The 17,442-nt window shown below is 41.1% G+C and overlaps 1 protein-coding gene across 1 annotated transcript in view; it reads left to right on the top strand.

The window, feature by feature from the left end:
- The first annotated feature begins 915 nt into the window (after positions 1–915).
- Positions 916–17,442, top strand: part of klhdc8b (kelch domain containing 8B) — a 94,135-nt gene continuing 77,608 nt past the window's right edge. Inside the window, exons 1-2 of the mRNA XM_048547437.2 lie at positions 916–2,023; positions 14,413–15,132. Coding sequence (XP_048403394.1) covers positions 14,757–15,132 — 376 coding nt within the window. The 5' untranslated portion in view covers positions 916–2,023; positions 14,413–14,756. The remainder of the gene's footprint in view (positions 2,024–14,412; positions 15,133–17,442) is intronic.

The following is a 17,442-nucleotide window of genomic DNA, read 5'->3' as shown; positions in this document are numbered from 1 at the left end:
CCCTTCCAAGCCATACACCTGACTTTGAACTACTTCACCACTCTCCAATGGGTCAGATTTCTGGAGCTCCCTTTCCAAGTGTACTGTGGTTTAAAATCCAAATCACTACCACTTTCCTGAAGGCAGTTAGGGTTAGGCAACCAAATGTTGACCCTGTCAGTGACACCCAGCTTCTGTGAAAGAATTTGAAGTTGTGAAATCTCGTTCCACTAGGTGGCAGATTGTTAGATCCTGAGATATTTTGGATTTTTACAAATTTTTTCTTTGTTAATTCTGATTTTTGTCTCCTGTCCTTTCCCCCTTTCCTTACATCTCTGTTTGTTCCTAATTGGATTCTAATTCACCCAATTTTCTTTTTTGTCTTTGCTGTTTCTTTCTTATTGCTTTACATTAGGTTTTGTAAGAACATCATTGTGTTGACTGATGGTACAGGCTTGAAGGAGCTGCCTATCTCCGTATATGCCTCCAGACTGTTTGACCCTGTTGTTACCAGGGACCCAGATTGTCTCTTACCTTTGTGAGCAGTCCCCCCAGCAACTTTTACTGCTTGGAAATGAGGAGAAAAGTTTAATCGAGGAGGACACACCGCACATCACAACCTCCCCATACTACCCCCGCCCCAATTCTGAGCTGATATCCTCCAGGTGACCTGAAACCCTGTTATTTTGTAGCAGCAAATTACTGCAGATGCTGGAATATGAAGTGAAAACAAAAAATGCTGGAGATCACAGTGGGTCAGGCAGCATCTGCGGAGAGAGAACAAGCTAACGTTTTCGAGTTTAGATGATTCTTCATCAGAGCGGCTCTCGCCCGCTGAGATCTCCAGCATTTTTTTTGTTTTCAACCCAATTATTTTTCTTGATCGTCTCTGCGGCGTGTTTTCCAGCATTTTCACTTGAACTAAGAGGAAGACAAGGGGAGGTGGTGGTCAACGGAGTGCTTAGTTAGCGGGAGATCGCGCCTGCAAACAGCGAGGCAACACCCTGTGTTATGATCATTATTTGCTCCCGGAGGGGAAAAGTTGATTTCAGGTGGGGTTTGAATTAGCTTTTCTCATCCAAATTCGGAATTCTTGAGCTCATATTCAGCTGGCTGGAGGTGTGCACTGGAGATAATTGGCGAAAATTCAGAAAACCCGGTAGGGGGTGATGGAGAGTCTCAAAGGGTTCATCTGATTTTGATTTATTTTAAGATTTTTTTTATAGAGACTGATTCCTCGACAAGAGAGCGAGACCTGCAAAACATGAACAATGAGAGTTGGATGTCACACCCTAAAAGGAAGTGAAGGAAAACGTGAAACGACAGAAATCCGTCGATAGGGTTAACAGGCAACAGGAGTTCAGCGAGAAATCAGGAACCCAGCAGAAAGTAGTGACAACACATGCCCCTAGACTCGGCGCTGCAAGCTGCGGGGAAACATTAGCGAAAGCGCAGCAGGGATAGAGTGAAACCAAGAGCAGAGAAATCAACAGCAAAGACAGGGGAGGAAAGAAAACAGAAGAGAGAGAAAGAAATTAACAGCAGAGAGAGAAAAAAAATCAACAGCAGAGAGAGAAATCAAAAACAGACAGACAGACAGAAAGAAATTAACAACAGAGAAAGATATCAACAGCAGAGAGAGGAAAAAAAATCAAGAGCACAGAAAGACATCGACAACGCAGACACAGAGAGAGCGAAACGATCAGCATCGGCGCCCGGCGTGGTCTCCGAGCTGCGAACAAATCCTGGCGGAGGGGCTGGCCGAGCCGGGGAGCAGCGACAGGGAATGGAGCGAATCCGGCTCTCAGCCCGTAGCCTGACTCAATCCCAGCGTCGGTCCGGAACCCCGCTACCAAACTGCTGCTGTTCCGGGCTAGACATGGCACTCCGCTGATAGTTCCCAGAGGGGAACGGGTGAAAACTGCCGACCCAGTGGCGATCACCCGCGACCGGGACGAAGTCTGGGATACTGCCAAAACCCAGAGAGTTGTGTGGACTGGAGCGAGGAGGCGAAGTGCAGTCCATGTGCAGACACTGCATCCAGGTAGAGTCACTATCTGCTAGATACATCTTTGGTAACTTTACGGTGTACACGCAGCAACTTGTAAGGTGTTGTATTTCCCCTCCATCAGGATCTCTGAAATGATGCAAACAGGCAACAGGTTTGGGGCTAGCGTTGACTTGGTGGAACTTTTTTTATTCATTCACAGATGTGGGCGTCGTTGGCTGGACCACCATTCATTACCCATCCCTAAATGCCCAGAGGGCATTTGAGAGTCAATTACGTTGCTGTGGGTCTGTCTGGGAATAAACCAGGAATAAATACAACGGGTAGAAAATGGCAGTGGAGAGAGACACGATTAGAATGGGCTTTGAATTTATGTGAAGAGTTTCAGTGTTAAAGGGTAGCGTTTTATTTTAAAAAAAATATTTGGAAAATCTTACCCTTTTTTTCATAAGCAAAGTAGACGATGCCACAAACATATTGAAAGGTCTTATGGGAGATACCATGGTGATGAACATGACGCAAGTCTTTCCCATTTAAGCAAGGGCCTGGATTTTCATATCAGTAGAAAAGGAAAGACTTTCACTGTTTATCTCTTATGCAACTGCCCGTGGAGTTTTCATGAGCTTATCAGTGGGCATTTCAACTAATCTACTGGCTGTTTCAGTGCACTCCCATCTAAAGAAGATCTGCAGTGCTGGACAACTGTGGATTTCCAATCAATCAAATTGTTTCCTCACTGCATGAGCCAGTCTAAACTAGGAATTAACAACCAGAATCTGAAGATTAGCTTTAAATCATGTGCAAGAAGCATTGTTTAAAAATGTAGTATTTGAGATGGATTCCAAGCACTGCAATGAAACGTCTGCGGAAGAACAAACCAGTTCAACGAGCCAGCCAACCACAACAATTTGCAGATAGAATTAAGAATCAGATAAATGATACAAAGAGCAAGAGAGCATTGATTTTAAAATATGTAATATTACTTTCTTCTGAGGGAATCATAGAATCCCTACAGTACAGAAAGAGGCCATTCAGCCTATCAAGCCTGGGGTAGCGATGGCCTAGTGGTATTGTTGTGGGACTGTTAATCCAGAGACCCAGATAACATTCTGCCACAGCAGATAGTGGAATTTGAATTCAATAAAAATATTTGGAATTAAGAATCTAATGATCACCAAGAATTCATTGTTAATTGTTGTAAAACCCCAACTGATTCACCGATGTACTTTAGAGAAGGAAACTGTCACAGTTACCTGGCCTGGCCTACGTGCAACTCTTGACCCACAGCAATGTGGGTGACTCCAAACTGCCCTCTGGGCAATTAGGGATAAGCAATAAATGCCTAGTCAGTGACATTCTCATCCGACTAATAAATTAGAAAAAAACCCTGACGGGTACCCTACTCAGACCCATAACCATACATTTGCCATGGCTAACCCACCTAACCTGCACAATCCTTTAATATTACACAGCAATTTAGCATGGTCAATCCACCTAACCTACACATCTCTGAACTGTGGGAGGAAATCAGAGCAGCCAGTAGAAACGGGGAAAATGTACAAACTTCAAACAGTCAGGTAAGGCTGGAATGGATCCCTGGTGCTGTGAGGGAGCAGTACTAATCACTGAGCCACTGTACCACTAATACTGCTGCATGCTTGTAAACTTGTTTTTACCAGGGACAAAGTTTGTTTAGCAAAACTGATCATTTATCACACCAGAGAAATTCAATTAGTCCCATATGTACTAACTTCTTTCAGCTGTTTTAGTGTAAGACTGTTGGGTAATTATCTTAAATTCACACCATTACAATGATTTCATTGCCAAGTCTATCTGCTAGCACTGTAATAATGCACTCTTGAGAGGAGCATGATATCTCCGACAGCAGCTTCTGGATTTGTATTTTTAATTGTGCAAATGTGGACAACAAGGTTTGCTGTCACATTTACTCTGTAGTAACAGCATCGTTGTTATAATAAAATCCAGGCCATGGTTTCCCAAACCTCATAACATGAGGACCATGTTAAAATATTACTCTGCATTACTTCAGCATGTTTTAGGTAATCTGAGAGTCTGAGTTTGTGTTTGGGGTTAAAGCTTCACTTTTAGACTTTGAGAAGAAAGCATTTAGTTAAGTTAATTCAGAATTGCATTGGATTTAATCTATGACTATGACATGGACTTATATTTGAAACAAAAGTATAAAGTTGATTTTTATGATTTAGATGTGCATTTACATTTGTGTTTGTGCCTCTTGATTAGTGTATTTGTTTATCTTTAGAGACATAAGCTAAGAAAATGCTAAAAGTCCTTGTCCTGGAATTTTCTGCTTTTAACACACAGGTGCAACACAATTTATAGTAGGTACACAAACTTATCATAGACTTACAGAATCCCTACAGTGTGGAAATGGGCCCTTTTGGCCCATCTGCACAGCTTTGGACTGCGGGAGGAACCCAGGGCACCCAAAGGAACCCCACACAGACTCAGGGAGAATGTGCAAAATCCCCACAGGCAGATGCCCAAGGGTGGAATCAAACCCAGGTCCATGGGCGCTGTGAGACACCAATGCTAACCACTGAGCCACCATAGCACCCTGTATATCATCTCACCATGTATGTGGGATTGATTTTGCATTTGTGGAGCAAAGAGAAAGGTGATAACATTCTCTCCATTCTGACATTTCTCTTCTCACTGGAAACAACTCTTATCCTGTTACTTATTGTTGGATCAGACCCCCATTTAAACTTTTCTCACTTTTTATGAACTTTAAAATCTATATTCCGAGTGCTAAATAGCAGCTTACTCCAGAGATTGTGGGAGCTGGTTATTCTTGAGTTATGTTTTAAAGGAAGATTCTTTGCTCTAATATTATGCATTAGAGTGCAAAGAACCTTTCCTCTATCATCATTCTGATTCTGTTCTGTGATTAAAAGGACTTTGATTATTACTTTAGTCCAACAAAAACAAATACACTTTCTCTGTTTTTATAGATCAATCAGTTAGGGTTCATTTCACAATAAAAGGTAACAGAATTGTGTCCATCGTAGAACATAGAACATTACAGCACAGTACAGGCCCTTTGGCCCTTGATGTTGTGCCGACCTGTCATATCGATCTCAAGCCCATCTAACCTACACTATTCCATGTACATCCATATGCTTATCCAATGATGACTTAAATGTACCTAAAGTTGGCGAATCTACTACCGTTGCAGGCAAAGCATTCCACTCCCTTACTACTCTCCGAGTAAAGAAACTACCTCTGACATCTGTCCTATATCTTTCACCCCTCAATTTAAAACTATGCCCCCTCGTGCTCGCCGTCACCATCCTAGGAAAAAGGCTCTCCCTATCCACCCTATCTAACCCTCTCAAACAGAGAAATGCAGAAAATCATGTAATGGGTGTATACCATAATGGCTAATTACATTTGATTGGTGTGGCCTTTACAAGAGAATTCACTGAGACTATAAATGTCTACAAATGAAAGCTTAATTTTGTACACTTTGGGGTCATGGTGTAACCTTTAACAGTACATTACAATGTAGGAGAGGTTCTCCAATGCTTGTTGCGTTATGAGGTTGGATCATAGAACTGGTTATGTGGAGCAATTTGTATTTGAAGTATAGGAATTTGATAGGAAACATGAAACAGGATGTTCTCCTACTATTTTCTAATCAACCAGTTCAGCGAAGTAATTACACACTTCCTGAACAGGTGAGACCTAAACCTGGTGCCAGGGTAGGGACTCTACTGCTGTGCCACAGGAGGACCCAGACCAATAGCCATTCCATTTCAGCCCTCTTCTGTACCAGCCGAGCTGTTGAAGATTCTTTTTACTCTGAGTCAACCTGTTCAGAAATGCTATTACATACCTCTGGAGCAGGTGGGACTCGAACATGGGCTTCCTAGTCCAGGAGTAGGGACGCTACCACTGAGCCTATTGTTTTTTGTAACTGATATCTGGTTGAATTGTTTTTAGGCTGACTTGCACACTCAGTTTCAATTTTGCCTTATATTTGGTGTGTAAGAAACACTTTGAGGTGTTGATGTGTAATTAATTCGAAGAGTTCCCTCATAATGGAATAGGGTGGGATGTGGGTTTGATGCCTGACCAGAAACAGCGAGTCTCTCTACAAATGTGGTGAATTTAGTACATCCTGTGAGGAGAAACAGTAAAGAAATTGCACCCACTGCTTTGATTGCAAATGTAACATAGATCACATCAAACTTTATTATTGAATTATTTGGCTTTTGTCCCTGTTTTGATGTAAGTGTATTCACAATATTTTTGAGTGAAGACAGCGATGTTCATGCTGAAGGTCAATTTAACTTTTCATGTCAATATTGGAGTTGGGTTTGAATTTGGTATTCAGGATGTGAGTATGTAATGTATATTTGTATCCCACTTAACTGCTGATCACACGATTTCTTTTCCTTGCTCTTGCGTTAACTGATTTGGGAAAAAATTCTCTCTCTCCGGGTGTACTCCCCTACCTTTCAAAATTGTCTTTTGGTACCTCGCCTCATGAAAAATCCATTCATAATCCCTCTGTCCTTCCTCTCACCTTCATCATCCTTGAATGTGTTGATTTCTAAACATGTACCCATTTTTCTTGCAAATTCAAATTTGAAGGATTTGGGTGATCTTACAGAAATGCTTTTTTTCAAAATTATTAGTGATATCCTCTCTGATTGTGACTGTGTTTGTGGTTCACTGATGAGAAGGTTTCAGTTCAACTGACTACACCGTTTTCCTTCAGTGTCAGTCTTACATATTCTTGCTGAGTGAAGTGGCATTCTTACTTAACCATTACAGCAGAGGATAGCCTGCAATGGCTTCTCTTCTTACTCTGATGGAATTCTATTCACGATTTATCTTTAACTTCTTTCCTGTTTCTCACCTATACATTGCTCCTTGGCAACATCTCCTAAAGACATGTTGTTACATTTCACGTGTGTACAATGACCCTCAGTCCTACCAAATAACAACAGCACATAGCTTGCTTGATATCCAGTTTGGGATGAGTTGCAATTTCTTCGAATTTAAGATTGAGAAGCTCTACAGCATCATTTTTAGCTCCCTCTGTTCCATTGGCACTGATTCTGTTTTCCCCCCCCCCCCCCCCTTCCTGCTACCTGACTACTGTTGGGCTGAATCAAATTGTTCATATCCTAAACATCCTATTTCGCTTTGAAATTTAATTCCATATCCTCTCCATCACAAGCACCTTCTAACTACCTAGTATTATCCATCTTTGTCAGTGCCTCAGCTTCTCTGTCCCTGTAACTTATGAGGCTTCCAAAATCATCTATTGCTATGTTACATCTTTACCTTGCACCCTCTGTAAACAAGAGGACATCCAAAACTCTTATTTATTTACTAATCAACACTATCTTCTATTATCCCTTGTTTGCTAATCTAGATTACCTCACAATCCAGCAACACCTCAGTTCATAGAATCCCTACAATGTGGAAACAGGCTCTACAGCCTAACAAATCCATGCTGGCTCTCAGAGCATCTTATCCAGAACCATCTCCCTATAAACCACCTAATCTACACATCCCTGAACACTATGGGCAATTTAGCATGGCCAATCCACCTAACCCACGCAGAAATGGGGAGAATGTGCGAATTCCATACAGACAGTCGCCCGAGGGTGGAATCAAACACAGGTCCCTGGCACTGTGAGGAAGCAGTACTCGCCACTGAGCTACCGTGCCACTCCCAGTTGCTAAATTCCCATTCGTGCAGTCAAATCACTCCATTTTGTCTTGCTCCTCCTTACATCCATGAACTTCTCTGAAGTTTTGGCTTACTTGCCAAGCTGGCTGGTTATTGTACAGACGTCTCATCACCGTGCTAGGTAACATCAACGGTTTGGCCTCCAATGAAGATGTTGCTCTACTCTGCTAGGCATTTATATGATCCGGTCTGTCAAATTGAGTTGTCATTTCCAATTCTATTCTGCACAGGTTTGTATATGGGGTCTAATTACTCATGTTTGTTGATTGCATTACGGATTGACAACTGCCGAGTCTTTAGGAATTCCCATGCGTGTCTGTGGTTGGCTTGAGCTAGGATGGCCACACTGATCCCGTTAAATTGATGGCCTTCATTGTCTGAGTGAACTGAGATGTGGGTAAATCCCCACATTTCTGGAATTCCATCTTTAGATCACTCTGCCGCTTCACCTCTGACTTCTCTTTAAAGGTACTCTTGCAGTCTAACCCATTAACCAAATGTATTGTCACATGTTCTATTGCCTTCATCTTTGGCTCAGAATCAATCTTTGATTCATTATGTGCAATGCCATGCGTTGTGTTATTCCATTAGTGGAGTTTATATAAATACAATTTAACATAATAAATACTGGCCTATCTTTTAGGGTACTAGTTTGGGCATGTAATACTCTATACATGTAAGGACTGTGACTCTGCAGAATGTGACAGTGACTTCTGATTAGGTTCCTTGATTTGAAATTTTCAGGGTGTTTTTCTTTGCAGGGTGCTTGTCTTCAGGGTTTGAGCAGAACCTCAGTTCTAATTACATTATCAGTTCCTTTGCGAAAGGGCAAAGAAAATCAACATAACCAGGGTGGCAATGTGATAACTCAGTCAGGATTTAGTATTAATCACGGTCATCATTTACTATTGGCAGGCAGAGGGTAACGCGTCCAGAATTTTTTTTTGCCCTGCTGACAATCTCTCTATTTGCATTTATTATCTTTTAGGTAGTATTATTTCAATGAAGCTTCCAAAATTACACTAGTTAGAAAAGGATTGACTAGTCCAGAAGCAGAAGGCCAGTTGGGTGCTAAAATTAATAATGACTTTATCTAAGCTCCCTGGCAGCTCTGTAAATCTTTGTCTATAATACAAAAACAGCAATAAAAGTGCTTGTGGGCATACAGAATTACTTTTCAGAGAGCAATTATTTGGTAACACATGGACAGTGATAATTTTATTTTCCCCTCGGAAAGGAAAAAGTCAGACATGGGCATATCATTCTTCCTCCTAGCCCTTGAGAATGTTGTTTAATGTTTAATGTTCAGTGTTAATGCTGGGAAAAATCATTGGAGCAGACATTACTGCCATTTGTAAAATTCAGACCTGAATCTATATAAATAGCCAAATAACTCATTAAATGCAAAATTAGTTTGGAGTCATGAATAAATAATGAGACAGTTAAATCGGTGGGAAATATGAGTGGCTCTGCATTGATTTCAAAATGATAAGTGGATTAATTGTGAAGTTTCTTCCTCAATGTTACAAAATAATTTATTTCAGGATTTAGTGTAGCTTAGAAAAGGATGCCTTTGTATTCAGTATTTGTAGTTAAGGGAAAGACTGCTTATAAATTATTTGAGGCAGGCACAATTGCAATGAAGAGTTGGACATTTATAAGAAGGTGCAGCGTCTGAGAGCTGAGGTAATCGAAATTCAGGTTAAATTAAACAATGTTCCTTCAGATAGGAGAACAATTTACATTGAACCCCAAATCAATGGATCCTTTCTACTTGTTGTAAAATTCAGAACGCTTCTGAAAGCAAAATAATAATCTGATAGCTATATCTACACTATGGCAGTCATACAGAAAGAGTGTGGGTTACTCTCTGATTCAGAAGGCACCAAAAGTTATAGTAACCATTAAAGGGAAACGGTGGTAGCACTTGTATGGCACTAAAGCCATGAGTCTGACACTGTCACACTGACATCATCAATCAATCTTTCCTTATGTCAGAGCTGCCTAAACAACGGTAGACAAGGACCTGGATATTGCAAGATGCTGTTCACGCCTGCTGCATTTATCTCAAGTTAGGAGCGTTTACATTTTGGATGTTTTTGAAATGAAACTTAAACAACAACGATGGCATACTCATTGCAAAGTGATGGAAGACCAATCCACGATTACAGTTTCCTGCACAATGCCTTCCAAGCCTCAACCAGTGCACAAGGACCAGATGCTTCCCCTCAGTGAAGAAAAATCAGACGAATCACACGTTATCGTTCTCACGCATTTTCTGCTGATCTGGTAGAGATTGACTATAGCCTGTGATTTGTAACTTTTCCTTCCACTTTAGCATGTAAATAGTGTAGGTGAATTAATAGGTGGGGAAAATAAATCAATCCATTTTAGAAAATCCTCTACCTATACTGTCCATCACATACGACAGCTCCACTCTTACCAAGTAAGAAAAAAAATTTGGAGCAACTTTAAAAATGGCTACAAAAGCAATAATTCAGTGTGTGCTAAAATTCTGATTGCACAAACATAAAATGTTGGACATTCTCAATAGGTCGGGCAGCATCTGTGGACAGATTTAGTGACCTTAATTTTAACCCTGTCTCTAAAGAATAGAAAGGTTTGCAATTCCAGGATTTAGCAGCCCAGTCTCAAATTTACCCATTCTACCGATTAAAATTTTAAATTGCAGGAATAATACTGTGGTTGATACTCCCACTGCCAGACTATTTAATGTATCAAAATCAAAGTATGATAATTTCATTAACACCACAAATTAACTTCAATGTGATATGACTGAGAGTCCTGGCTTGTGTGATTCATGACAACTCATCCAAGGCTGTAGCTTCTGGTTATTCAAAGTAAGAGACTCCTTTGGCATTTCTTATGGGTCAGTGGGAGGAGCCCTTACTGCTCTCAACCGCATGCCCCAAGTCAGCCCCCTCAAGGGAGAGTTTGGCTGCCCCCAACCCGACCTGCAGCCTTCCCACCCAGCCAACTTCCCCCACCCCAACTAAACTGATACTGATACCACCCGAAGGTTGCAGGAACAGCAACTCATATTCCGCCTGGGAACCCTGCAGCCATATGGTATCAATGTGGACTTCACCAGTTTCAAAATCTCCCCTTCCCCCACTGCATCCCTAAACCAGCCCAGTTCATCCCCTCCCCCCACTGCACCACACAACCAGCCCAGCTCTTCCCCCCCACCCACTGCATCCCAAAACCAGTCCAACCTGTCTCTGCCTCCCTAACCGGTTCTTCCTCTCACCCATCCCTTCCTCTCACCCATCCCTTCCTCCCACCCCAAGCCGCACCCCCAGCTACCTACTAACCTCATCCCACCTCCTTGACCTGTCCGTCTTCCCTGGACTGACCTATCCCCTCCCTACCTCCCCACCTACACCCTCTCCACCTATCTTCTTTACTCTCCATCTTCGGTCCGCCTCCCCCTCTCTCCCTATTTATTCCAGTTCCCTCCCCCCATCCCCCTCTCTGATGAAGGGTCTAGGCCCGAAACGTCAGCTTTTGTGCTCCTGAGATGCTGCTTGGCCTGCTGTGTTCATCCAGCCTCACATTTTATTATCTTGGAATCTCCAGCATCTGCAGTTCCCATTATCCCTGATACTTAGACCTCCCTGCTTGGTGCTGGAAACTATTCCAAAGTATCAACAGCCATAGCTTGCTTTTCATAGAGTCTTTAACATAAAAAATTGCTGAAAGTGTTCCTATGAAATACCTATCAAAATAAATCAAACTGAACCACATAAGATATATAGGACAGATGACTGTCTCTCCTTCTTTCTTTCTCTCTCTCTCTCTCTCTCTCTCTCTCTCTCTCTCTCTCTCTCTCTCTCTCTCTCTCTCTCTCTCTCTCTCTCTCTCTAATAAGAGATCAGCCGTTGGTCTCCTGGGACAATGGTGACTTCACCTTCACCTATAGGACAGATGATCGACAACTTTGTCATAGAGATAGGTCTTAAGGAATATCTTAAGTCAGAAAGAGAGTCTGCCTGACCTGTTGAGAATGTTCAACATTTTATGTTTGCGCAATCAGAATTTTACCCCACACACTATGGCTTTTGTAGCCATTTTCAAAGTTGCTCCAATTTCTTTTTTGCTTGATATGAATGGAGCCATCACATCTGATGGACAGCACAGGTAGAGGATTTTGCATAATGTATTGATTTATTCTCCTCATCTATTAATTCATCTACACTGCTTACATGCTAAAGTGGATGGAAAAGTTAATAATCTCAGGCTACAGTCAACCTCTACCAGATCAACAAAAGATGCGTGAGAACAATTATGCACGATTCATCTGATTATTCTTCGTTGAGGGATATTTGGGGAAGGAATTCCCAAGGTTTAAGGCCACAGTCATTTATGGTGGACTAGTTTTAAATACGTGGCTAGAATTGTAGGATTATAGAGATTTGGGGAAAAAGAAAAAAGTCTTGCCTTTATATAGAATCATTCGCAACTTTAGGATGTTTCAAAGCCCTTTACAATCAATGAAATATCTTTGAAATGTGGTTATTGCTGCTAAAATGAAACAGGGCATTGAATTTCTACACAGCAAACTCTCACAGACAGTAATCTGATGATGACAAAGTAATTTGTTTTTCTATTGTTAATTTAACACTAAATGTTGGTTAAGACACTAACTGTTCTTCAAGTTGGTGCCAATGAATATTTCATGTTTACCTAAAAGAGTAGACAGGGATGTGTAACACACCCTTATGACTGCAGTGGGGTGCAAGATGAATTCATTTATTCCCTGGATCACATCTTGAACCCACAAACGTCTGATTCAAGAGACAAGTTTTAGATCAACTGAGCCACAGGTGGTTGGACTGGTCAAAGCTTTCAGAAGTCAGGACATGTGAAAACACGAAGATTTGAAAACAAAATTTTTAAAATTGAGTTGTCTGACTGGAAACTAATGCAGTTCAGTGAGTGCAAGAGCAACAAGGAAATGAAAATTCGTGTGATTTAGGACACGGTCGGCTGAGGTTTAGAGAGCATCAGCTTTATGAAAGGTGGAAAGTGGGAACCTGTGTAAGAGAATATCTCTAACCAGGTTTAGAGTTAATAAGGACATTGCCTGCCCAGCGGCCCATAAGTCAATTCAAAGGCAAAGTCATAAATCAAATTATCTTGGTGATGGTGGACATGTTATTGGAAGCTCACCTCTGGGTCAACAATTACATCAAGATTAAGGATGATGTGGTCCAATCTTAGACTGTTGTCAAGGAGAAGGATGAAATCAATGGTTAGGGAGCTGGGTGATGAAAGAAAATGTTTTGGCCATTCCTTTATTTGATTGAGTATTCATTAAATACTAGATGTTGGCATGCAAGTAGCCAGTTTAGAGACAGCGAAGGGGCTGAGAGAGGGGCTGGTGAAGTGGTGCCGGAACTCATCAGAAGCTGACGCTGAGCAGGATTTAATAGAGGTGATGAAGATCTTGCCCTGTGGCTGAAGCTCAATATGGCCTCTTTTCAGGATTAGCTGCAAAATAAAGTGCCAATCATTGGCCGGCAATTTGTTACTGTTCATCAGCATCCCTGGGAAGTGCGGTAGCTACTGCCGGTACTATCGCCACCTACAGGCAAGCATTGCTGGAACAAAGCACAGCTGAGTGATGATGGCTGTGGGTTGTGGTTAGTGTTTGTGCAGTGGGGGGATGTGGAGAAAGATGAATAGGGGATCAACAGACTCTCACTGGTACCTACCCACCCCAGTTTCCTAATGTCAGGCCTCTTTCAATCAGGCATTGTGTGCCTTTGAACCAAGGTCCTGTATCCCTGGAAACCCACACGCAAATCCCAACAAGATTTCCCTTCTCTGTTTCTTGAATGGCATTGGGTTAACTCCAGCAGCAGCTCAATAAGATTCTGAAGTGTGCATCAATTGACCACTTAAGGGCCTCAATCAATGATAGGACAGGAAGGCCATCAATGGGCCTATCCACCACAACCTTAATTGGGCAAGTTGATAATCAGTTTGGTTGTTGAGCTTACCATATATTACAGTGGTTGCACCATTCACATTGGTAGGGTTTTCACATTCCTGGCCTTGGCAGGTTCAATTTTACTCCTCTGGGCACCTTCCTTGCTTCAGAAATAAAGTTGTCAATGTTTCAGGCCTAAGAGATAGTGGGAACTGCAGATGCTGGAAAATCCAAGATAACAAAGTGTGGAGCTGGATGGACACAGCAGGCCCAGCAGCATCTTTGGAGCACAAAAGCTGATGTATCGGGCCTAGACCCTTCCAGAAAAGTTTCAGGCCGTTGACCCTTCACCGTGGATGTTTATGAATGCTATAAGGAAACACATTGGTAAAGTAGCTGTCTGTACAAGTGTAAATATTTGCTACCATGGTCTTAAAAAGAAAGACTGCACAAAACCTGCTGTAAAAGATTCAAATGTTCACCTAATTTGGACAGTTGGAGGTTTGAGTTCATTAAATAAAATTAGATTTTAGGCAGTGACCTTCTGTACGATGTCCTGAAGATCACAGATTTTATAAGAGTGATGGATAGTACCTAGAAATGGAGAGTAGAAATTGTCATAAGTGATAAAACTAAATCAGTTTTCCAATGCAAAATAATAATTTACCAACATTGGAAAACAACTACTGACATGTACTTTTTTTTCCCCTTTTCCTAAAGGCCGACCTGTCTGAGAAGAATGTGACTGACTACTCCATTGTGTTCTTCCTTCCTTCTCAAGTCATTCACTTGCACATCCTGCCCTTGGACTCTCATGTGAAATAACACTAAAAGATTAACCTTGCAAAAAGGTGATTGTAGCACTCATAATAGAATGTATCTCAGGTATTTTTAATTTATCTCAGTGGAAATCCAGTGATTGCACCCATTTTTCCAAGTAATTATTTCTCGACGTATTTCAAAGATGACCCCTGCTGTGTCTTTAATGCTCTGGAATATTTGAGTAAAGAAATATCGGGTCTGTGACTGCTCAGTGGGAACAAGTTATTGAAGGCACCTGAGATATGGCAGTGAGCAGTGTCAAGTCCATGTACTGGGAAAGTTTTCCTCCAATGCCTACCAAGCGTGTGTACTGCACTCCGGTGTATCAGGATAGGCAGTTGTTTGTTCTTGGGGGTTGTAGTGAGACAGGATTGCCTCTGGACAAACTTGAAATGTTGGATATTGTCAGTCAGAAATGGACAGGGCTACCCTCAATGCCCACTCCTCGAGCTGGGGCAGCAGCTGTCATTCTGAACAAACAAATCCTCATTATTGGTGGCATGAATGAGGAGCAGAACCCCTTAGGCTCAGTAGACATCTTTAACATGGATGAAGGCAAGTGGGAAAAAAAGGCACCGCTGGGACAACCTTCAATGGGAATAACAGCTGTCAAGAAAGGTACGTCATTTGATATTTCTCAATCATGCTTGAACTTTCCAATGAAATGTTAATGTGGACAGGAAGTTTAAGATTAAAAGTAATTTAACGATCATACAGCATGCACAAAGTAAGGAGTAAATTATGTATCGTGTGCAATAATATAAATTAGAAATTGGTTATAAATAGTTTTATTCTGGTATCTACATAGTTATGATTTTATTTATGGCAAACAATATTAAATAGATGAACAAAATTTCTGTGTGAATGTTAATGTATCTTGGCTCCAGACTTTCATGTTACACACTATGCTATATCAGGTGTCAAGCTCATTTTAAGATGTAAAATATCAGTTCCAAGAACACTTTTTTGACTTTTGGAAATGGAATGTAAATGAATTATCGTGAAAACATTTCATTTTGTAGCTGCATTACAAAGATTCATGCTCTGACTTCCCTGCTTTTAGTCTGTGTGCTTTTAATTCTAAAGTCGAGAGCCTCCCTAACAACATGACTTTATGCTGCTGCTTAGCAACAAGTAAGATTGAGAAAGGGAACATCATGAACCTGAGGGAAGTACCGTCTGACAAAATGGATGTAAAAATATTTCCTTTAAAAATTATATTATTGAAAGAGAGTTAAAATGTATAAGGACTGATAATCGACTTGGGGTAGGACTCAAATTGGGCAGCATTGAGCCAGTTATATGCCCCTGAATATTGATCAAGTGCCAGATGCAATACTATTTTTTTTGTGCTCACCCAAGACAAATTTTATGTCTACAATTTAACTGCTATTATTTTTAGAAAAATATTATTGCATTCATTTATTCCCCATTTTAAAATTATTTTAGACATTGTCCTAATGTTTGTTGTGGTTGTAGCCAGGTTGGATGGACGACCGATCTGAGGCCATCTTACACGAATTTGAAAATACCCCACTTTGGATTATTTTTAATTCAATTTGTGTGGTGGATAATCTGCTCACCATCATCTGTTAATGTATTCATGGGGTGGTGGTGGTGGACCTTTGGAAAGTGCTGTTAAAAGCCCCTTGGTGAGTTGTTGCCATGCATCTTGCTGATGGTACACACCTCTGCCACTGAGAGCCAATGGTGAAGGGAATAGATGGTTATGATGGTGGATGAGGTGCCAAGCAAGCAGGGTGCTTTCTCCTAGATGATGTCCAGCTTCTTGTTGGAGCCGCATCATTGAGATAAGTGGACATTATCCTATGATACTCTCCACTTATGCCAGAACATCATAGTCAGTGAAGGAAAAACAGTTGCTAGCATCATACCAAGGTAGTCATCTACTGTTTTGTGCATTATTGTCAAATGTTTGAATAGTGATTTGTAGTTCTCTCAATTTAATACAATCTAATGACAACCAATTTCTAAAGAAACCAGAAAGCTCATTATGTTGGGGGATGCTTTTTTGGGTCATGTTTATTGTCTCTGAGGGTTGTGAGATTTTGGAATAAAAACTGAAAAAACTGCAGATGCAATAAATCCAAAACAAGACTAGAAATTGCTGGATTAGCTCAGCAGGTCTGGCAGCATCTGTGGAAGGTTCTGAGGAAGGGTGACTTGGACCAGAATGTTAACTCTGATTTCTCTCCACAGATGCTGCCAAACCTGCTGAGCTTATCCAGCAATTTCTGTTTTAGCTTGTGAGTTTTTGGAATTCTTCTTCAAAAACTGGTGTAATCAGAGTCTTTGAATATTTTTAAGACAGAAGTAGATAAATTCTTCATAAGTAAGGATCTGAAAGATTATAAGGGGATTGGCGGAAATTTGGAGTTAATCAATTTATAATTTTATTGAATAGCGGAGAAGGCTTGAGGACCCGAATAGAATTACTCCTGCTCCTTGTTAGTATAATCATACGTTGATATGCATATATTGTTTATCATAACTTCCTTGCTTTTGGACTCTCTCTCCCTGTTTTAAAGCTCAGGATCCCAAATGTTTTCCTCAACCTGTTCATGTACGTCCAGTGATTTGTTCATATCAACGGCCCCTGCTCCTGCAGTCCCTTTACAATTGGGCTCTTTATTACAAATTGTCTCTTCCTTTTTTTTTCCCTGCCAAAGTGAATTACTTCACACTTCTTTGCATTAAATTATATTTGCTGTTTGTCTGCAAGCATACATATGTACGTAGGCCATTCAGCTCCTCATCCCTGCTCTGCCACTTAATGAGAGCATGGCTGATCTGATTATAGCTGGACCTCCAATTTCCTGCGTACATGTTCTGTATCTACTATCTCAGCTACTTCTTATAAAGTTGTATAGTTGGGAATCCTGTAATAAGTATAAGTAGCAGGTCTGA

Source organism: Stegostoma tigrinum, chromosome 11, assembly GCF_030684315.1.
Source record: "Stegostoma tigrinum isolate sSteTig4 chromosome 11, sSteTig4.hap1, whole genome shotgun sequence".
NCBI lineage: Eukaryota > Metazoa > Chordata > Chondrichthyes > Orectolobiformes > Stegostomatidae > Stegostoma > Stegostoma tigrinum.
Note: the sequence above shows the minus strand (reverse complement) of the source record. Positions and strands in the feature narration are given on the sequence as shown.